The 22,213-nt window shown below is 52.5% G+C and overlaps 2 protein-coding genes across 2 annotated transcripts; both read left to right on the top strand.

The window, feature by feature from the left end:
* The first annotated feature begins 272 nt into the window (after nucleotides 1-272).
* On the top strand, nucleotides 273-6,520 carry LOC147131768 (guanine nucleotide-binding protein G(I)/G(S)/G(T) subunit beta-3-like). Its single transcript, XM_086014722.1, has 9 exons — nucleotides 273-524; nucleotides 2,775-2,890; nucleotides 2,970-3,115; nucleotides 3,597-3,660; nucleotides 4,027-4,183; nucleotides 4,408-4,474; nucleotides 4,570-4,771; nucleotides 5,162-5,378; nucleotides 5,696-6,520. The coding sequence occupies exons 2-9, from the start codon at nucleotides 2,822-2,824 to the stop codon at nucleotides 5,800-5,802; spliced, it is 1,029 nt and encodes a 342-aa protein (XP_085870848.1). The 5' UTR covers nucleotides 273-524; nucleotides 2,775-2,821; the 3' UTR covers nucleotides 5,803-6,520.
* A 1,331-nt stretch (nucleotides 6,521-7,851) lies between these two features.
* Nucleotides 7,852-21,936, top strand: LOC147131767 (protein shisa-7-like). The gene is made up of 10 exons (XM_086013558.1): nucleotides 7,852-7,908; nucleotides 8,779-8,840; nucleotides 11,607-12,035; nucleotides 14,615-16,011; nucleotides 16,365-16,607; nucleotides 16,694-16,810; nucleotides 16,970-17,103; nucleotides 18,785-19,018; nucleotides 19,269-19,635; nucleotides 19,716-21,936. Exons 4-10 carry the CDS (start codon nucleotides 15,635-15,637, stop codon nucleotides 20,083-20,085), a joined length of 1,842 nt encoding a protein of 613 aa, XP_085869684.1. The 5' UTR covers nucleotides 7,852-7,908; nucleotides 8,779-8,840; nucleotides 11,607-12,035; nucleotides 14,615-15,634; the 3' UTR covers nucleotides 20,086-21,936.
* Nucleotides 21,937-22,213: the final 277 nt, after the last annotated feature.

Below are 22,213 nucleotides of genomic sequence, written 5' to 3'. Positions count from 1 at the left end.
AGTATGCGCCCTGACCTTCGGATGGCGACCAGTCAGTTTGTTTATGTGTCCTGACATTAACTGGCGACCAGTCGTGGGCCTACCCTGCCCCTCACCCAAAGTCAGCTGGGATCGGCTCCAGCGCTCCCCCTTTTTGTGCGTTCTCGTCTCCTCCTTGTTTTTTTCCCGGCGCGGCTTGCCTTGCACTTTCCCGGCGACCCGTCCTCTCCCATTTCACCCCCCTTCCTCAGCCACTCTCATCGGGCGACCCGATAACCTGATTTCCTCCCAATCGGTTTAGCCTCCTCGCCACGCTCACTTGCTCTGGCTCTAGTTTGCTCCTTCTCTCTATTTCCATCTTTGAGCTTTATCCCTTCATCTCTGATCTCCTTCATCCGTCGCAATCCTCATCGGCGCCAAGAAAGCGGAGGAGGAGTTGCGCACCAGCGACCAGTCAGCGAGTCCGAGAGCAGCCGAGCAGCAGCAGCAGCATCCTGGGATCGTGGAGTGCCCGGCCGGCAAAGGAACGGACGTGTGAAGGACAGGTGAGCGTCTGTCTGCTTGGGACTTAGGACTTCCTGCCAGTGAGAAGTTCTGCACAATTTGGGCCTTTGGTGCTTGTAGAACTTTAGAAGACCAGCATGCAGGTTTCTTCTGATTTATCGTCTGCCGTATTAGCCGGCTTGCAAATTTGTTGTGAAGAAAAACTTGAGATTCTTTTTTGCACGGGGATTTGACAATCTTCTAGGTGGGATTCTCTCTGTCTTTCATTTCAGTACGGACAAACTTTGCCAAGTCCTTTATCCCCATTTGCAATTTTTCGGCGTGCTCTTGTCGAGGACGTTCCTCGGTCGTCCTGCCTCCTGATGCCGGCCGGGGTAAAGAGCAGCCGGTAATCGGATGACAGTAGATTGAGCTGTAAAGCTTCCCGTAAAAGATCTCTTGAGGGATTTGCCCCGGCACCTTCATCCCTTCGGTCACTGCCCCTCCTGCGCCTGCCGCACGGCGGCCGGTGTTTGCCGCCCTTCACCCCCGAGCTCTCCGGAATTCACGCCATCCTTGAGGAATATTGGGAAACAAATGAAAATAGCCACTAAATGCGGAAAACCAAGTTTTGCTTAGTGAGAGATGTTCCTGGTAGAATGCTAATTGGCATTAGCAACAAGCTAATAAGCTCTTTGCACACGTAAAATGAGTCCAAGATCAGAATGCTGTTGCTAGGTGTAAATAAAGTCGGACTGGCTCAAATACACAAAGAATACCTTAAGCATTTCTTTTCAAGATAAAAAGAGATTGCACAGATGATTATTTCTACAAAAAGGTCAGTTGGCTTCGTGTTTCTCAAGCTTCAAGAGCACAAAATGGTTCTGACTGTCACTATATGTCGCTGGCAAAGCCAGAAAGTACATTTTCACACTTTACTAGATGCTTTTGAGATTGTATACCGACATGGCTGCCACCTCTTGCAATCTCATTCAAGCAAGTGTTCGGCAAGAGACAGAACTGGCCACTTTTGGGGGAAATGAAGGAACTTTGGACCCCACGTGCGTTGGGGTCATCTGTTCCTGGTTAGGGTCAAATCTCCCTGGTTCGGGTTTGATGTTCATGGTTTGGGCTGGAGTTTCCCGGTCACTGTCCTTCGCCGCCGCTTGCTTGTTGTCAGACCGTTAACAGCATTAGGCAGGATTACTTCCATCAGGTACATGCTAATCTTTCACATTCAAAGGTGTTCTGGGTCAGCGTATGTAGGCCACGGCTGAAGAGGTCTTTGGACCATCACAAACCAAGGTCAGCATTCTGACTGATTCAGATTCACAAAATCCCGCATCTCACTTTGGCACAGGAATGGGGGGGACTTGAGTCGTTGGGATTTGGAATCGGGTTTGCTCCAGTCACTGTTCTGATGACTCGTGGCTTGACTGGACAAAACACAAGACTTGAGACTCCATTTTGCACTTGCGAGTTTAAGACCCGGGACTTGATTTGGGACATGATGAGGTGTTGCACATAATTAGAGGTTAGATCCATAGTATCCATAACATCAATTGACCTGAATGTCCTTCTCTGTAAATGAAGACCAGATAGTGAAGACTGCATTAACAAGGTCACTTGAAAATCATGAAGGCCCTTGTTGTGCCGAACACGGCCCACTGTTCCACTCGCGAATGTCCCAAATAAGACACAGGCAGGCGGTTGTAGGTGATCGGATCTGATCTGATCTGATAGTGATCTGATGAGCCAAGGTCACAAATATTTCTTCGAGGCAGCTCCCATTCTTGGAACAGTCTGGATAATTAAAACTATACATGGATAGTTCCTTGAAATCATTTCAAGGACAGTGGTCAGTACAGTGGATAGCTATTCAAAAGTTTTGTTCTTCCTATATGAGTGAACCTTAAAAAAATCCTGATGGAGTTTATCATAATTTGTGCATGGAAGGGTTTAAAGGAAGCTGACTGAGTCAAGATGTTTTCATCAGGTGAGGTCAATCTGACATGGCTTGATCAAAATGTTCTCACACTCTGTTACTTCCTGGTAGTTCATCCTTCCATGCTTTGCTTCTGCCAGACTCCCAAATGGAGTCTCAAGTCTTGCAGTTTTCTTAAAGTCAAAGTTACATGTCATCAAAATAATGACTCGGGTAGACTCGAGTCCAAGTCACAGTGACTCGTCGCCATGCCTGCTTGAGCTCAACTTTGACTTTCTCAAGTCTAATTGAATATTGTTCATGTGACTTAGTCCGATCTGTAGTTTGCTGTCTACTTTTCATTTGCCCGCTGCTGTCTTTGTCGCAGTTTCCCTTCGAGTTTCCCGCCACTAACGTCCCCTGGCAACTGTCGCCATGGCAGCCGAGAAAGCTGAGATCGATGCGTTGAAAAAGGAGTGCGATGGGCTCCGTGCCAAGATTGAGGTGAGCAAGCGGAGAAAGAAACAAAAGCCAAACTGACAGCGGCAGCCATTTGGCCAAACTCTTGGTCTTCCCATGCCAGGCGGCGCGCAAGGCCGTCAACGACACCACCATGGCGTCGGCGGCGGGCAGCGTGGCCTCGGTGGGTCGCGTTCAGCTCAAGCAGAGGAAGACGCTCAAAGGTCACCTGGCCAAAATCTACGCCATGCACTGGTCAGCTGACTCCAGGTGAGTGACGCCAACAAAAGTCCGCCCAGTGAGTGAGTGCTAGCTTGACTTACCTGTTTAATCAAAGCTCAAGTGTGAGAGGTGTTAAAACAGCTCCGAAAAGACTCTTTCTTCAAATCGAGTCAGGTTCATGACCACCACACAGTGCTCACATCTCTTTTTTTTTGTTCGCGCGTCAAAGAAAATAAATAAATAAAAGTCCAAACAAAGGTGCGTATTTTGCCAAACTCAAGTCGAGTCAGTGGTATCTCAAGGCGTCGCTGTACGAGTCAACCTAGCAAGCTTGGTCATGTACGGCGCCAATTCAACTGCTAAGTCAAGCTACCGCTGCACTTGAAATGACGTTTGACAGTGCAGAACGCAGCGAGCCATGCTATCTTTGCTATGTGCTAGCTTTGCCTTTGCTAGCTTTGGCTTTGCTAGCTTGCTAAGCTAACTGGCAGGACTTTTGAATGGGCGCCGTCTTGTGTGTGCCCGACAGGCAAATGGTGAGCGCGTCGCAGGATGGCAAACTTCTGGTGTGGGACACCTTCACGGGCAACAAGGTGAGTCGCCACCACGTCGCAAACACCGACACATGACACGCCGAGGAGACAAACAAACTTGTGTGGAAGACCATGTACAGGCAGAGCAGCCAAAACCTCTCTTGACACTCTTTCTTACATTCTTGTTATTATTATTATTATGTAAAGCTGAGAAAGAAATGAGGGCAGATTCGGAATCATTGCAGTAAAAATGATAGACAAAAGTTTACTCGCATTTGGATTCAAAATTGTGTTGAAAAACCGCACTACTCGTCTTGATGGAGTTCCGTCCGACTCCTGGTTTGTTTGTTGAGCACGAGAGACTTTTTTTTGTAGTTGAGGCGACGGCGTCTCTCTCAGTCGGTGAACCTGTATTTGCTGTTCCAGCTGGTGGCCGTCCCGCTCAAGTCGGCCTGGGTGATGAGCGTGGCCTTCGCGCCCTCCGGCAACCTGGTGGCCAGCGGCGGTCTGGACAACATGTGCACTGTCTACAACATCAAGGCGGCCAGTCCCAAGACCATGCGGGAACTGGACGCGCACACAGGTGACAAACGGACGCTCCTGTTTTGCGATTTCGCTGAGGAACTTTTGAAAACCTCTTTGCACAAAAATAGAAGCACACGCACCATGTCTATCCAAACAACGGACTGGTTGTTTTTCAATTTTACGTTGAGTTATTTGGTCGGCTTTGGTTCACTGCAACACCCGTGGTTGCGAGGCACACCAACCGAGGCGCGCTCTCCCCAACACGCTCTTTTTCTGGCCAAGGTTACCTGTCCTGCTGCCGCTTCCTGAGCGACTCGGAGATCCTCTCGGCCTCCGGCGACACCACCTGGTCAGCTCGCGCACGCTGCCGCCGCACGCCGCCCGTCGGCCGACCGCTGCCGCCTCCTAACTTCCTGTCTTGCGCTTGCTCCGCCCGCCCGCCAGCTGCCTGTGGGACCTGGAGACGGGCAAGCAGAAGGTGGTGTTCACCAACCACATCGGCGACTGCATGTCTTTGGCGCTGTCCCCGGACATGAACTCGTTCATCTCGGGCGCCTGCGACTCGCTGGCCAAACTGTGGGACATCCGAGAAGGCGCCTGCAAGCAGACCTTCATCGGACACACCAGCGACATCAACGCCATCGCTGTGAGACGCGCGCACTCCCGTCACATACAATCTCGCACCCGGGGGGACCGACAACACCAAAAAATTGCCACAAAAAAAAAAACACATATATATATATATATATATATATATATATATATATATATATATATATATGTATGTATGACCGTATCAATTTGTCTACGTCATCTAGCTTGATGCTGACATAAAATGCAAAATTCTATAGATGGACTAATGGAAATTAGCGTCATATATTATTACAATGGTAAACCTTTGAAAATTGCTCCTTTAACGCATACAAATCAGCAACGCATACGCGGCCGCAATTCTCTGACATGGCGTGACGTGTCAACAACAACAACAACAACAACAACTATCAATGGCGTCCAATCATTTGCCGTCCCCTCACAGTTCTTCCAGAGCGGCAACGCCGTCATCACGGGCTCGGACGACTGCTCCTGCAAGATGTACGACCTGCGCGCCGACCAGGAAGTGATTGGCTACCAAGACAGCAGCCTGAACGCCGGCGTCACGTCTCTGGCGCTCTCTAACTCGGGCCGCCTCATCTTCGCCGGCTACGATGACTTCAACTGCCACATTTGGGATTCTCTCAAGGGCGAGAAAGTCGGTGAGTCCGACGGCACGGCACGGGCCGGGCGGGCGGGCGTCGGGCGCGTATGCGCAAATCCGAACCGGTTACCTTCGAGCTAGTCCCAAGCCTCTGGTGCAAGTCAAGTCGAGCCAAGTGCACGTTCCCTTTTTTTTTTTTTTTCCCCCTCTAAATTTCTCAAAGTCTGAAGGTTTCTTTCTCTGCTTGGTTGTTAGTTCTCAGGCACGGTGGTTTCTGTTTAAATTTTTTTTAAAAAACTTGAAACTCAGAAGAGTGGAATGCCCCCAGGCTAGCGCGTGATGGGCTGTTGCATTTTCTGCGGTCTCTCCACGCAGGAGTCCTGTCCGGCCACGACAACCGCGTGAGCTGCACCGGCGTTCCCGAGGACGGCATGGGCGTCTGCACGGGGTCGTGGGACAGCTTCCTGAAACTCTGGAACTGAGAGCGTCCGGGCCGGGAACCCCGTCGGGAGAGGGGAGAGAAAACAACCCTCAAAAAAAACAAACAGAAGGCGGCATGTTGTTTTCCGGAGGTTTCATCGCGTGCGTCGTCTCTCTCTCTCTCGTCCGGTCGTCATCCAACTATGCAAAATAAATCAACGCAAAGCTCGCGGGGAAAGCAGCAAGATGGTCAGTGAGCATCCGCCAGCAATGAAGTCATGATTCAAAGTCTAGCGCACTATACTACACCACAAATACGGTCTTAAACACTTTAAAATGATTTGACAATTACAAACAATGAAATGATTGCTATTGAACAAAGTGTAGGGATGCAGATGTGTGTTTACGGTGACAGGTCGCGTTAACTTGACCTGCACTTGTATGTATACAGTAAGTACTAGATGCTTTTATTCCGATTTAATCGTGTCAAACGTTAGTACGGACACTTGACGTTTATTGGGTGTCTTTTATTTTTCTTCTCTTTTTTTCTGGATCGCACATAGAGACGCCATCCTGGAGGCCCCTCCCCCTCCTCCCTTGACTGTGCAGATCCATATGTTGATTCATAAATGCGACATACACCAAATGTACGCAGATGAATGAAGGCTCAAGTCAGGCCTGCTGTGAAACACCTGTAACTGCATTTTCTAGTACTTTGACGTGTGTGCAGGTCCTCTGTAAAAACAAACTCTTTCTAATAAATGTAGAATTCTGCATTAATGGCGGCGTATGTGTGCGTATGTGGTATGTGTCAAAAAAGTGTGTGTGTGTGGGGGGGGGGGGACAAGAAAAACGTTACAGTTTGCAAAAGACAAAGCAAGAAGTACATTCGAGAAGATGCCCGTTTTGCTGGCATTTCTGGGGGGGTTTGGAGTTACGGACCGACAAACTAACGATTACAATTCAATTTGTCGGAAAAAATTACAGGCAGGTACCCTGGCCACTGACGGATGACCAATGACGGACCAGCAAAATGTATTAAAACTGAAATGCACCTCTGCTCATCTTCCAATAAAACTGAAATTTAGAATTTAGAACAGTGGTGTTCCAGGATGCCAGGTGTGGGTGGGCATTCGTCTTACCTGGGGGTGGGCAAAGAAGCGCTACAATGCTCAAGTAGGTCGAAATCCAGCGTAGGGCTACTGCGCCTTAAAACGTGTTTTGTTTTCTCCTTAACTGAGATAACTGTTGTTGTATTTGGGCTAAACAAGTAAAAGTTGATTTGATTTGACTTAGAAGACATCCATAACTGAACAGTATGGACATGCAGGTGACAAGTTTTTTGTTTTGGTTTCTGCCATCAGAACTACATCCAATTTTCTTTGGGTGGACAGAGCGTGTCCAATCCCTGGCCTCCCTGGTAACCCCCCTGATTTAGAACCCCAAAACCTGCAGCTCCAAGTGTGACACACACATGAAAAATAGTGAATCGGCCTTGATTACAACTACATGGGGTGGCATGGCTCAGTGGGAGCGTGGTCATTTCCCAACCCGGGGGTTGTGGGTTTGATCCCCAGCCATGGTGACTATGTCGAAGTATCATTGAGCAAGATACTGAACCCCCAGTTGCTCCTGATGCTGCGTCATCAGCAGGTAGATGAGGTACATTGTAAAGCACTTTGAGTACCCAAGGTAGAAAAGCACTATATAAGTGACAGCCCATTTACATCATTAATTAATTGGCCATTGCTTTACATTTCAGCATGTGTTAGCATTTCTTTAAACATTAATAATAAAAATGACTTACAATATAATGTTATATTGATGATGATTTTTATCCACCCCACGACTTTGTGACGCCTGCTGGGGGATGCCTGAGCAGAAAAAAAAAATTTCAAAATACTCAGAAAAACAGAAGGGAAAGCCCGCTCGAACATCCCCCAAATTACCTAAAAAGCCGTTTTTTATTTGTTTTTGTTTTTTTAAGTGACTGCGAGTAAAAGTAGGCTTGCCTACGTGCAGAAGTTTCCAACCAATAGGAGTGCAGAAGAGGCCTCGCGAAGCCAATCACAGGCCGGGGAGGGTGTGGGGGGGGGGGGGGGGGTAATTAAGGCCAGCATCACATCACAGGACGAGGCAAGAAAAGGAAAAAAACGTTGACGAAACAGGTAAACAGCCGTTCGACTGTTGTATTTGTGTTGCTTCCGTCCTTCTCTCTTTCCCAAATTGTGTCCAGCGACCACCAGCGATAGCACGTAAAAGAAATGTTAAAAAACGAAGGAAAGAAGTCGACATTTTTCTGAGTTACTTTCTCTCTCAGGCGCTGTCAGCTCCGAACCGTAGGTTGGGCGAGCTGACTTTCAGGAAAAATGGTCCGAAATGGTGTTTCTTAGTTCTCGGCCCGATATATTGTCAATTTTTAAGTGGAGTTTTTATTTTATAGTATATATATATATATATATACACATCCCAACAGGCATATCCAAATAGTTTAGCACCTTCAGTGTAGTACCACATTGCGCCACAATATGGCAAGCAGCACTGAGCTCAACCTAAAGCGTTGTAGCACCATTAAGAAGAAGTAGAGGCAGAAAAGGTCCGAAGCATTTAACTGGCTGCGAGATTCCCACTGTGCAGATTGAACGTCACCCTTTTTACGTGTGCTTAAGTAGCACTTGTTTGAAAGCTTCCAATTACCCGAACATCCATGCTAATTCCCAGTAGCCCTTCAATGGCCTTCCTCATTCTATGGTTGCATTAAGCTAGTGGACGATTGTTGTTATTTGGTTTGCTTGAATTTTAGTGGTTCAAATGAATTCTCTCTTTTTTTAGGGTTTTTACAAACTTCAAGTAGAAGTGACAAAAAGACCTGTGAATGCTTTGCCTTCTATTTGGAGAGTCTTGTTTTTTGACATCCGTGTCGGAAGAAAGTAGCGCAATGGCACTTTGAGGACATTTGGCAAAAGGGGAGCAGCTTGCTCTTCATCCTGGTGCGCAACAAACATTCAAACTGTGTGCATTTGTGCGTGTTCCCGCAGCTTCACAACGCAGCCAACGGCAGAAGGAAAAATGTGAAGCTGACCTCAAGATGGAGCTGCAGGTGAGTTCCCAGACCCAAGGACAAAATGGTGCCTGCGCTTAACAGCACACGATACAAAGGAGAATTCAGCATTGTGTTTTGATTAGTATCATTTTTTCAAAAACGTCCATGAACCGAATTCTTGACATACATCACGTGGAATGCCATAGACGGGCTTCAAAGAGCTGCTAGTTGAGCAGTCATGGAGCAGCAAGCCAACCAAATAATGATGCTCAGTGCTGCCGGGGCACGCTGTGGCGCAACGCGGTACTGCTGCCTTTGCGTCAGGCTTCGCCGTTCTCACATAAAATCAACTCAGCTTTCTGAACAACCAGATTAGTCAGGGTTCGTTTGGGACCAAGTAGGATTTTCTTTTTCCATGAAAAAAATGCTGTCAGCCTTTCCAAACGACATTTGCTGTTGAATTGGGTGGTCTTTGTGTGAACACGACCTTTGTGTGATGATCTGAATTGGGTGGTTTTTGTGTGAACGCGACCTTTGTGTGATGATCTCCAACAGTCAAGTGTGGAAAGTGCAAAAAAAAAAAAAAAGCCGGCAACTCTGAGGAGGGGGGCCGCGCTTTGCGTCTGCTCATTTGAACTTCCTCCCTGACGAGCGTTGCATAATTGAAGGTGGGCCGCCGTCGCTTTTGACTCTGGCTTGCACTTGTGACTCGCTGAATGTGGCGAACGCTGCTGCTGATCTTTAATGAATGAGGAGCGTTCGTTTTGCGCTCTCAATGTGTTGAGCGGGTCACTTTGTGTCGCTTGCTCAGCATTGACGTCTGTTAAATTGCCGCCGTTTGCGTTGGCATGTTTGCACGTGCAACTAAATGCGCTAAAAGCTTCCACTCCAACGCGCACCATCTTGCCTTTTAATGACGGCCACATTTTTTGTTTTAAGTTGTAGTTGCATTTTTTTTATTTATTTTTTATTCTTAGGGCACAGCTAATGCAACCGGTGGACGGCAGGGCTTATTTCTTTCCTTCTCTTCCTTTCCTTTTTTCCATCTTTTCTGTTTTCTTTTTCTGTTTTGTTTTAAGTGTTTCTTCAGCATTTTTCCTCTTTTTCTCCCTCTTGTCCATTATTTTTCCTCCATCTTTTTATAACATTTACCGTACTTAATTTTTTCGCAAACATAATCTAATGTGGAGAGAGCAAGAGAAATGGGGAAGACACAAATATTGCGCAGCATTCGTGTACTCATCCCTCAGTGTCAACAAATCCTTTTTTTTGCACGCGAACAAGCTTGAAACTATCCGTCACTAATCATGGCCACATGATAGAATCAGCACCCAGTCGTCGCTTTCTGCAGGTCTGAAAAGCAGGATTGAAGAGGACTGGACATTTAATTTACTTCCTACTTCCTCTATTTCTTTTTTCTTCTTCTTAAATTGAATTTGCAGTGTGAAACAAACTAGTGCTCTGCCATCTAGGGTTCGACAGTAGAATTACACCCCGAATAAATGCTCGGCAAAACAACTGCAGCCGTTCTCTTCCACTTGTCCAGAAGCAGCTTAGCTATAAAGGGCACGACAAAAATGTGCAAAATTGCAAAGTGAGCTGAAACTCAGGATGAAAGGGCTTTCCCGTTTCAATAGGAAAATCCAACCAAAAATAATCAAGTCATATTGCAGCTCCAAGACTTGCCTGAACACCGTCAAAAAACGGTCCACAGCAAAGTGACGAGACAAATATTTGGAGCGGGGGTTCAGGGGTGAAATCAGACGCAGCTGCCGGCAGTGCTCCTCCTGGTGGTGCAAAGCGTCATTGCAAGACAACAGCGGCCTGCTGCTGCTCCGGATGGACCCCTCGCGTTCTTTTGGAAGACCTGACGCTAAATGTCACCACGTTACGGTGCTTCGCAACACCAATTAGTGGCACACACACACACACACGCGCGCGCAGCCTTAATGAGCTGTTAGTGAAGCCAACAGGCAGGCCACAAGGGAACAATTGACATTTGAGCGAAAACACACGCGCACGCGTATTGTGAGCATGTTTTCGCGCCACAAATGTCTCCACTGCAATGTCCTTTGGTGTCTTTTTTCGTGCCTTCCATTGTCCGTCGGACGGGCTGCAGCTTGCCACCATTTGGACACTCCATCATTCCATCCATTCATTTGATTTTGCCTTCATATTATTATTATTATCATTATATTTTGGAATGGTTTGTTGTGCCTTATTTGTGTTGGATTCGGACAATTTCAAGCAAACTGCAAAGTTGATTTCAAACTTGAATTGGAACGCTTGCGCAGCGCAGATTTGACACCGTTTGTGAAAATAGAGACCTTCAACGTCAAATCCCACCCAAAGAAATAATGTTGGGGGCTGCGGTGGGCTGGGGGGTCGTGAAGGAGGCAGCATGTGTTATCCGTCGCCACCTTGAACATGGAGCCCTCCCTCCTGGCGCTAGTCGGTTCACATGCGTTTCCATGGCGACGGCAGCAGCAGGAGGAAGGCCGAAGGGTCACATGTGGGCCGGATCTTTGGATTGCTTGATGACGTCATGGTCAAGGTTCTTTACAACCTGCTTGAATCTTTTTTATTTTTTACCAACGCAGCCTTTGTAAATTTAAAATTGCATTCTACTGTATACGTTCAGTATGTTTTTGAATGTGTTTGTATTTTTCCTCCTCAAAACCCTTTTTTTTTTTTTTTTTTTTTTTTCCTAACGCAGGCAGGTTGTTGTCATGTTGTCAGCGCGGCTAATGAAAAAATCTCTCATGTGTTTGACTGGAGCAAGTGGAGCTGTCATCTCGAATGTTTGCTTTTTCTTTCCGACAGCAAGGAAAGCCAGCAGCTGCTGCTGCCGCAGCTGCTGCCGGACGCGTCGCGGCCAATCGGCTCGGAGCGCGACGAGAGCTCGCGCGCCCATTGGCTGATTGGCACCACTTGAAGGAAACGAACGTGGGCAAAAAAAAAAAAAAAAAAAAAGAAGAAGAAGCTGCGAGCCAGGCGGCGGACGGACGAGAGGCGCAGCGACGACTACGGCGCGGCAGGCAGCGGGAAGGAAAGAAGGAAGGAAGGAAAGCAGGAAGGAAGGAAGGAAGCCGTCCGGACCGCACGAGCGGACCTACGGGCGTTGACACGCCTCCTTTTTATACGGTTTATTATTATTTTCTTGTAGGGTTTTTTTTCGTGGCGGCTTGCACGAGAAATGGACGGCACAACCTCGACGCGGTTTCTTCCACGCGCCACGCTCCAACACGACAGGTGCGTACAAACGTTCTCTTCAATGACACCTGTCACTCAACCTCGAACCAACATCAACTATCCCCCCCCCCCCCACCCCAGCCCCATTCAGTGCCGAACAGCGAACGGGTCTAGACGAAGCCTTAGCAGCAAAAAAGGGGGTGCGGTGGGGGTGAGTTTGTGTGTGTGTGGGGGGGGGGGGTTTGATGGTGCTGCTGCAGTGTTGGCGCCACGCACGCGCACGCGCATCTCCTCGTGCACGCACACGCGCGAACGCCTCCTCGGCACAATGCAACAACCTCCATCTTGGCTCAATGCTGCAGACGCGCGCGCGCGCACGCCCCGCATGTGCGTGTTGTGTGCGTGTACGCGCATGCAGAGACAAAAGGCACGCACATTCACGTTGTCGTTACACACACACACACACACACACACACACGCGCAGGCACGGTCTCATTGGCACATGGTCGCACATGCGCGCGCATGCAAGCACGCTCACACATGCGAATGCAAAGCAATTGCTACATCACTGCCAGCTGCTGCTTGCGCGTGTGTGCGTGCGTGCGTGCGTGCGTGCGTGCGTGATGGGATGAAATGAGGTGCCTCCAGCCGGCCGCCGCATGGTGACGCGCACCTCCAGTCATCGCAGGCCAACAGACGAGGAGCCGAGTCGAGAAAATGGATGCGTTCGCCGATAGGCCGTTCGAGCCGCGCTCGCGTCAACCTTTGATGACATCATCACTCGGCCACAGATGTCATCAATGGGAGACTTGAGGTGCACTGCGCTTCTTCGAAGGCAACTTCACTATTTGCGGCATTTGTTGGTCGAATGGATGTATTTATTGAACGTCTAAAATTGTCGAATTCCAAATGCATTTATTTTTGTACATTCGTTCATTCATACATTCATCGTCTGAAGTGATTTGTTGTTCTTGTAAATACCGCAAATGTTCTACAAATACGTTTAACGTCTTTCATTTCTTCAATGATCTGTGAATTCAGTGCATAAAGGGCGCAACATTTCGAGCCATTTGTGTTCCAGGTTGCCCACTCGGCATCCGCCGATGAAGGGCGACGGAAAGCAACTCGACTTCACTTGGCCCGCCAGCACAAAAGTTTGCACACCGCTCATTTCAAATGATTTCCCTCTCCCGGTTGAAACGCCTTCTTTTATTTTGATAGTGCCGCTTCTTCTTTTACTTTTGATAGTCATCAAGCGCCAGGAGCGAGCGTTGGCGAGGACGATGATGGCGCACGCTGTTTTTTGGTGTGTTTTTTTTCCCACCCACGTCGGAGTCGAGTCAACGAGCGGCCGGCCGCCCGCGCGGTGTGGGCGGGTCAAGTGCATTGTGGGAAATGCTGGGAATGCCGCAGTTAAACTGCACAAAGAGCAGCGTGTTTGGGGTTTTCTTCAACGCAAAGGTTGTGCTCCGCTACCAAACTTTTCTGCGGGCGTCTTGAAGCTTGGCGGCAGAAAAGGCAACTTGGCCAACGTCCGCCCCAAGTCTGAGCGGTTAGCACGCGCGCTTCGCAGTCCGGAGGTTCCGCGTTTGAATCTGGATGCTGGCGTGGGTCCTCGGACTTCCTCCCTCCCGCGTAACAAAATCATGTTAGCACGTTAGCTTCAGAAGTCGACTGGCGTCCCGTTCGGCGTTGTCCATTCGCGCCCTGAGGGTGACCAATCCTTTGTGTCCGATAGTGACTGGCGACCAGCCCAATGTTTGTCCATTCCATTCACTGGTGACCAGTCCGGCGTGCGTTTAGCTTCCAGCTGACCTTTGGCCCGAGTGAGCCGACGGCCGTATTAATAATTCACATCACCCGCCCAAATGTCAGCAAATCGATCGTCTTTCTTTTTTCTGTGTGTCTGTGTGTGTACATGCGAGTGGGTGCGGTTGCCGTGGCAACGCTTGCACGGAAAGGATGCTCATCTGCCGTTGGACGCCAGCGTTTACTCTTTTGATTTCCCGACGACGTTTCCTCCCGCTCGGCCGTCTTGTCGTCGGCGGTGCCGCCTGCGCGGCTGCCGTGTGCGGCGTCCGCTCAAAACGTTTGGCAGCTGCCCGAAAAAGTTCTCAGCCGCCTGGAACGACGACAGACAAGCCGCCGAGTACAAATACTTGTGAACTTGCGTAGGGTTTCCAATATCTGGGCTGCACTTGAGTATCATTTTTTTTCTGATGACTCTTTACTTTTACCTGCTACATTTGAAAAGAGATACATTGATCAATTAATCGACGGATCACGTCGAGCGACCGCAGTTTTGAGACTCGATGAATCTTTACGAGGTCTGGAGAATATTGACTGTTGAAATTGGGAGCATTTGGGCATTTTGAAGTCAAACAAGGTCTCCAAACGATTCATCGACGATCAAAAAGGTTGCGGATGAATTCGATCGTCCATTCGTTGTCGATTTAGTTGTTGCGCCTCTCCTACCGTTATTACTGGGCTCGGCAGCTTGTGTGGTTGCTGCTCGTTAGTCTGCCACCTGGTGGACTGGAGTCATTCGCTCAAACGAGAGTGGCGCTTGACCTTAATCTCGATCTTCAAGTCGTGGGCTATAAAGTCGACTCTGTCTGTCTTTTTGTGTTTTGCCGCAGCGCCAGGCGAAGGTGGAAGAAGCCGTGAGGGCCCTGGAGAATTTCCCCATGTCCGAAACCAAACGCCGGCACCGAAGTGACGAGCGCGTCGAGGCAAGAAGCAAAAAAAAAGAATCGGGAAGCGGCCTGAGCGTTTGAGGCTTGACCAAACGTCATCGGGGGACGGCGGAGCGACGCTAATCCCGACGGCCCGCGACGGACGCTCCGTCCTGGTCGATCCCTTTACGCCGCGGCGCCGACCTCGCGCGGATGAAGCCATAGCCGCTCGGGCCCCGAGGCCGGACCCTCGCCAGCCGCGCCCCCAGCCCGCTCGCCCTCCCTCCCTCCCTCCCTTCCTTCCTCCTCCTCCTCCTCCTCAGAGCAACGGATGAGCCCGGGCCCGTTCATGTCTGGCGCGCGGGCAGAACCGTACCGCCCCGCTCGAACCGGGCCCAAGCCTTTCTTCGTTCTCTTCTGCTGGCTGGAGCTCAATTCGGAGCAGAGACACTCCTCGCACAAGAGCCACCTCCGCGCATAGGCCGCCCCCGCGAACCACCGCCTGCATCGGACCCACTCGCCGCCCCCCCCGCCGCCCCCCGACCTCCTGCTCTCGGGTTACGGCCTCTGGGGTTGCACGGCCCCCCCAGTGGCCTCCCTATCACGCGTTTGCCTTGAGGCTCATTCGGCTGCCGGTCATCCGCTTTTATTCGGAGGCTCGAGGCCCGCTCAACTTTTGCCGCCGCTCGCGTTACTTGAAGCGAGCCCCGACGCGGCTTTGGAAAGTTTACACGCAACCTTCGATGTTTACACGCCACCTCCTTTCGTCCATTTTGTGCTCCCGCTCGGAGGATGAAGCGTTTACATTTCCGGCGCCAGACGTTTGAACGCGTCGCCTAGCAACAAGCCGCGTTTACACAAGGACGCGTTGACGTTTACATTCAGGTGCCAGACCAAAATTTTCATACTCGGAAGCTTTTTATAAGTCGTCCTGCGTCGGACCTCGTCTTTTGTTTTGTTGTTTATTTTTGATAAAGCATCAACATGACGATGAAAGCCACAATTTCGCCGGGGATATTTTGCTGCTCCCTGCTGCTTTTCTCCTGCCTTGCTGTTTCCACGGTAACCGCCGATAACGATGTCAGGGTGCCGCCGCCCGGCAGCCCCGCCTCCCCTGCGGCCGGCAAACGCGCCGCCCTCTTCCTCCTCACGGGCTACGAGCCGCCGCCGCCGCCGCCGCCCAAGAAGGCGGAGGTGGAGGACGGCGAGGACCGGCCGCCGCCCGCGGCCGAGCTGCCGCCCAAGCCCCTCCCCCAGACCATGTTGCCCAGGAACGTGACGGCCGACGCCCTCAAGCCCCCGCTGGGCGCCGCCCAGGTGGCGCCGCCCCCCAGGCAGCTGGTGGACGTGGACGTGTGCAGGTAGGACACGCGTGACGCCAACGCGTGGGACGATGCTCGCTCGCAGAGGCGTCCCGCCGTTGCCTAGCGACCGCTCAATCGTGCCGCAGCAGAGCTGAGATGTTTGCGGACGCGCCCCCCCCCACCCCGTTATGGCCGGGGGCACGTTCCGCACAAACCTGGCATCGGTGAAAAGGATAATCGACGGGATTTGTGTCATTTCCGTATCGTTCCACTAGTCACGAACCTCCCAAAACGTTAGCTGGAACGAGCTTTGAATTGGGAAGAATTCTCGGCTGCGCGTTGAGCTCCGGGCCAGGCGAGGGCGCCGTGTGCGTGCGTGTGCGTGCGTGATTGCCCTTTTGTGCGCTCAGGGGCTACTTCGACGTGATGGGCCACTTCGACAGCACCTTCAACTGCTCCAAGGGCAGCTACATCTACTGCTGCGGCACGTGCCACTACCGCTTCTGCTGCGAGCACCAGCGCAACCGGCTGGACCAGGACTCCTGCAGCAACTACAAGTCGCCCGACTGGGCCGAGCCGCAGGTGCCCGTCACCCCGCCCGCCCGCAACAAGCCCGACCCGGACTTCGAGACGCTGCAGCAGCACAACAGCAGGTGGGTGCGGACGGACGCCGGGCGCGGCCCCGCTCGCGGCGGAGCCGCCCGCCTCCCCGAATGACTCGCTCGTGTGGTCCGGGCAGCACGGCCTACGTGATCGGCGGCGTGATCTCCTTCACGCTGGTGGCGGCCGTGGGCGTGCGGATCGCCTTTGCCAGGGTGGCGCGGCGCCCGCGCAACCGAGACGTCAACGTGCCGAGGTGAGACGCCCGTCTCCAACGCGAGCCCGCCTCGCTTTGTCGTGCGGCCTTTGGACAGACGGGCGGAGCAATCGCGAGTCCTACGTTGACGTTTTCGGCGGGCAAACGGGAGGGTTTCCCGCCCAAGCTAAACGCCGTGCGTCGGTGCGCTTGCGACAGGTCGCTGGTGGACATCCTGCGTCACCAGTCCAGTCCCGTGCAGCACGGCGAGAGGAACAACATGCTGAGCGCCTCCGACGGACGCCCGCACAAAAACTTGTACACGCCCATCCTGCAGAGCAAGGACAACCGCAGTGAGTCGGCGCTCGCGCCGCCATTCTTGCGCTCGGACTTTCTCCCCCGGGACTCGTGCGGCGACTGGTCTGCGTGACTTCGGTGCCCGGAGACGGCAGCGCCGCCGTTGCGACGCTTGCATTTGGTGCTCGGCGAAATGTTGTATTGGAATGCACGCGCAAAGGCCGGCTCGGCGCCGTTGTGGTCCAATGTCGCGCGTTGTCCCCACGCACGCTCGGAGACGCTTGTGGCTCCGTGGCAACGCACGCCACTTTGGTGTTCGCCGCCGCCGATTCGGTGCGCATCCCGATCGCAGGCGCGCGCGGCAGGGACGGAGACGGCGCCTCATTGAGCGACTGGGCCCGTTGCCGCCGCGCGGCCGCCGCACGGGATGGCTCGGCTGGGTCCCGCAAACAAACTCCGCTCGAGCGGCTACCTGAAAGTCGGAGGCTGGCATTCGCGGGGAGATTTGGGAAACAAAGTGCGTCACTTTAAATCTGCCGCGTGTGTTGCCCATTGTGCGTGCGTGCGTGCGTGCGTGCGCGTGTCTTTCAGCTTGCGCGCGTGTGCCTGTCAGCGTCATTGCGTGTGCGCGTGCCTTTCTCAATGTGTTTGCGCGTAGGTTGTCTGCTTCGCCCTCCGCTTGATGGCAGGCCAGCCCGTGGCCTCCTCCCCCTCTTTGACCTCCCCATCACTCACACATGCCTGCTTCCGCATGCCCCCCACCCCCACCGCACGCGAAGCATTGCCAAGGGCCGGCGCCGTTTCCAAGGCAACGCAAAAGCAACGCGAGCGTTTGTTTCACGCTTTGCCTTTTGTGCGCGCCGCTGCGCCTCGTCTGTGTGCGCGTGCGCGTCACCTCGCTTGCGAGCGCCAAAGCTCGTGCTGTCCGGCGGCGGCGATAGCGAGATGGCCGCCCGTGACGCTGGCGGTCGCCGGGCCTCGTGGCCCACGCGGATGGAACCTTTGCCCGGTGACCTTTTTGTCATCTCGCCAACGCTGGAGTTTCACTTGGTGCGTGCGCGTCGGGCTGCGCGTGTGGGACGTTTGCGCGTGTTTTAGTGCGTGTGCATGTTTGTGTGTGTGTGTGTGTGTGTACGCATGCCAGTGTGTGTTTCAGAACGTGAGCCGGGGCGCGCTTGTGCGTGTGTGCGCGCGTCAACGCAAGTGTGCAATTGTGCGCGCGTGTGATGTAATGAAAATGAGCGTCCGCGTTGCGAAGGAGCGCGTCCTGCCTCCTCCGCAGCGGCGCGCTTACATAAAAGCATTCAGATCACTTTTTGCGCGTATCGATCCTCACGCTGCTGTTTTGCACTCTGTGAGCACGTTTCGTCTTTTCAGTTGCAAAACAACAACTATGAAAATGTCGCACCGTGTGTGAGTGATCCTGTATGTTTTTGCGCCTAACATGTTGTGTATATGTCAGTGTCATTGTGATGTGTGGTACAAATGAGCGTATTACATCATATCAGTGTGTGTGTGTGTGGAATAGTGAACGTACCTTGTTTGTGTGGCAGTATGCGTTCATGTCAGCAAATGAGTGTGTGTGCGTTTGCATACGTATGAGAAGTGTCGGTCAAAGCGAAGCATGAGGAGGGTTGCGGGGATGAGATGAGATGCAGCCTTTTTTTTTTTTTTTTGCTGTCGCCATGGAGACGGCAGCCATGTAACAAGCTGCGCGCGTGTCCTGTGTGTGCTCAGAGCGAGGCGCCCGCATGAACAACATGAGCACGCCGCAGCTGTCGTCGGGCCCCAAACTCATCTCCAGCAGCGTCAAAGGCCCGGGCGGGGGTACGGCGGTGGGCGGCGGCATGCGGCACAGCGCCAGCCACGCCTCCATCTCGCACTCCTTCCACAACCTGGCGCAGCTGCCGCCCTCCTACGAGGCCGCCGTCAAGCCGGAAATCAGCAGATACAGCTCGCTCAAGAAGCTCGGTGAGTCGGGGGGCCGGGGCGCGCGCGTGTGTGTGTGTGCGCGCGCGTTCCTGTTTGTGCCTATGTGTGGGGACAGCAATTTTATTAAATGTCAGCAAAATGAAAATGTCGATTGGAATCTGTGGATTTTCTCACCCTAGATTGCTCACCAGGGCACACGAGTGCCATGAAATGCTGCTGAAATGATGCCGTGTTTTTTTTTTTCGTTTTTTTTGCCGATTGGTGTTTTTGCCGTCTGCGTTTGTCTCAGAGCGCGAGCTGGACGACTATCCGGGCTACTACTCGTCCAAGCGCCGCTCGGCCAACGCGGCGCCGTCCTTCTACTCGTCGCAGCACCACCTGCCCTGGGCGGGCGACTACGCGGCGGGCTCGTCGCGCGGCACGCTGCCGCTGGACGGCTCGCGGCCCCGCCCGTACGCGCCGCCCTCCACGCCCAACCCCTACCCGCTGCCGGTGCCCGCGCACTACGCCGGCTTCGAGCGGCCGCCGCGCCGCGTGCGCTCGCAGGATCAGCTGCTGGCGCTGGGCGAGGGCAACACGCTGTCGCGCCTCCTCAAGTACCAGCAGCAGCACTACTACAGAAACATCAGGCCCGCCGACTCGCAGACGCTGCGCAGGTCACGCACGCGCACGCACGCGCTGACACGCGCTCGCTCGCACGCACACTCATTGACAGCCTCCCTCCCAACGCTGGCAGGTCCCACGAGCGTCTCCTGGTGTCCCCCGACCGGCTGGAGGATCAGCTGCTGGCCATGGGCCTGATGGCGGAACGCGGCGGCGGCGGCGGCCTGGTGCCCACCATGGGTCGCCTGAGCCACCACCACAAGGCGCAGTCGCAGCAGAACATCTGCGCCACGCCGTCCATGGAGCGCCACCACATGGTCAAGATGAACTCGCACCCCACGCCGGGCCCGGAGCAGCACGGCGGCTGGGAGGGCCACCCCGCCGCCCGCCGCGGCGCCTTCGCCAGCAAGCGGCAGAACACCCTGGAGCAGCTCCACTTCATCCCGGGCGCCGGCGGGGGACACGCCCTGAGGACCGCCAGCAAGAACGAGGTCACCGTGTGAGCGCCTCGCCGCGCTTCACGCAAAAAGGAAGCTCGGATGGACCTGGCGGCACTCTCAAAACGTAAAAAGGGGATACACGCACGCACACACACACACACACACACATCGACACATGTCCACAAACACAAACTCGCGCACAAAGGAGTCATTGGCCAAACATGCGAGGTAGGTGAAAGTGTTCTTTCCTATTGCCTGGTAAGAAAACAGGAGCGACCTTGTTACGCGGCTGCCGGAGGAAATTGAGCAAGACAGGATGATGGAGGAAAAGAATTGAAGGAAGCTCCCGTTCACCTTCTTCGTTTGAAGATTTGTAAGAAAGAAACAAAAAAAAACAACAAAAAAAACCAAAGTTCCTTTTTCGGACAAAATACGTCCGTGCCGTCTCTTTTGAATCGATTTCGTTCAAACTGCATTTTTAGCCTCAAACTCAAGCTTTGACTTTTTCCCGTCATCATTTTTCTTTTCACTGGGGGTTGCTTTGGGACACGAGCGTTTTCACGGAACAAATTCAACTCCGATCTCAAGGCGCCGCTGTATTTTTCTGCCATTTCTTTTCATTTCAAAGTTTGACTTTGATGCACAGAGTGGAGTGTTTCAATTCAGTTTTCACTTGCATCATTGCTCCTCCCCACGACGGCACAACTTGTGAATACTAGCAAAAAAACAACAACAAAAAATGCTGTCTTAGGGTTAACCTTATCCGCCTTGGAGCAAAAAGCGAGTCCTCGCTGGGCTCGACTGCATTTCAAGGCCCACCTCCTGCAAAAATGGAGAATTCCGCCGTGTCGTGCTCTGTGCAGCTCGCGCCAGCCATCCTATCGGGCCCGACGGGCAGCACACTCGATGACACTAAGGGCTATGAACACAAAACAGCTGACGACGTGTGTGTGTGCGTGCGTGTGCGCGCGCGCGCGCGTGTGTGCCTGCGCGTGTGGCGTTTTGCATTACTTTCTCGTGCTGGCTTTGGGGTGACACGACGCACGTTTGGGACGGGCCAGACGACGAGCCAAAGGACGGACGGGCTTGCTTCCGGTGGCCTTTTGCCGTCCGGGCAGTGCTTCCCAACCCAACTGAGCCAAGGCGCCGCAAACGACAAAACGCAATCTGGCTTTTGCGTCAAGCCATTTGTTCCCAGAGTCAAGACTGACGGAGATTCAATGAATTCCTACCACACCGCCCAAAAAAAGAACAACAACAACAAAATCCATTTGATTGAGAGCGACTGCGGTTTTCGAGACGGAAAAGAGTGCAAAGTCAATCCGACCGAAGGACGAAGTGACAGAGGGAACACGGAGCATCCGTCAGCTTGACGGCAGACTTTGGCTGGAAAAGGGGCGGGAGGCGTTTTGGCACTTTGCTGGCTTTCTTGGTTGGGAGGCGCTGCAGCAAACGGCCTTGAGCTGCATCTAAGAAGGAGATGGCGATGATGCCACAGCCATGATGTCACAACGCGGGTGTGCGCGCGTGCCTGCGCCCGACTCCTCTTTGGGAGGCCGAGCCTCATAGGAACTTTACAAAGAGTGAGAAAAGATGATCGATCACTGTTGTCATCCACCAAAGCCGCTTGAGCTCTCGTCTCTGTCTTTTTTTTCTTCTTCTTCTTCTTCTTCCGAAAGAGAAAACCTGAACAGTCTTCTTGGTGTCAGGCTGACATGAATCGTGCGAGCAAATCACGGCCATGTGGTCTTTGTCAGCTCCTCAGCATACCTCAAATTGTCAACTGAAATTGTCGATTGATTTAGGACAGCCCCTCCAATGTTGAAGAAAGGCCTCACACGTTTTTTTTCTTCTCATTTTGGGTTTGTACAAATCATAATGTTTGACAATGACAAATAAATCCTTGCAAAGCTTTGTGCTCTCGTCCGCTTCAATTCATACAAACAAATGACAGAAAAGATTCAAAATGGACTGGGTGCCAATTCAGCTCAGGCAGGGCCAACGGGGCGACAGGCGATGGGCGCGTGTTGAACGAGCAGACTGTTGTGATGAAGACGGCATCAACCTGGAAAACAAATGCACCAGTCGACAAAATAAGTGTTGGGGCCATCGGAAAGGGAATGCCTCGCGCATCACACTGACGTCAGGGCACCTGTAGACAAACAATACGGAGTGATCGGCGGCTAAGGTA

This window comes from Filicampus tigris, chromosome 18 (genome assembly GCF_054856515.1).
Source record: "Filicampus tigris isolate MCC_2025a chromosome 18, RoL_Ftig_1.0, whole genome shotgun sequence".
In the NCBI taxonomy this organism is placed as follows: domain Eukaryota; kingdom Metazoa; phylum Chordata; class Actinopteri; order Syngnathiformes; family Syngnathidae; genus Filicampus; species Filicampus tigris.
This window is presented reverse-complemented; position numbering and strand designations above follow the sequence as displayed.

Coding starts and splice junctions, on each gene's coding strand:
- LOC147131768 (XM_086014722.1), top strand. CDS start 2,822: ATGGCAGCCGAGAAAGCTGAGATCGATGCGTTGAAAAAGGAGTGCGAT. Junction 2,891..2,969: donor GGCTCCGTGCCAAGATTGAG/GTGAGCAAGCGG, acceptor TTCCCATGCCAG/GCGGCGCGCAAGGCCGTCAA. Junction 4,772..5,161: donor GCGACATCAACGCCATCGCT/GTGAGACGCGCG, acceptor GTCCCCTCACAG/TTCTTCCAGAGCGGCAACGC.
- LOC147131767 (XM_086013558.1), top strand. CDS start 15,635: ATGACGATGAAAGCCACAATTTCGCCGGGGATATTTTGCTGCTCCCTG. Junction 16,608..16,693: donor CTGCAGCAGCACAACAGCAG/GTGGGTGCGGAC, acceptor TGGTCCGGGCAG/CACGGCCTACGTGATCGGCG. Junction 19,636..19,715: donor GACTCGCAGACGCTGCGCAG/GTCACGCACGCG, acceptor CAACGCTGGCAG/GTCCCACGAGCGTCTCCTGG.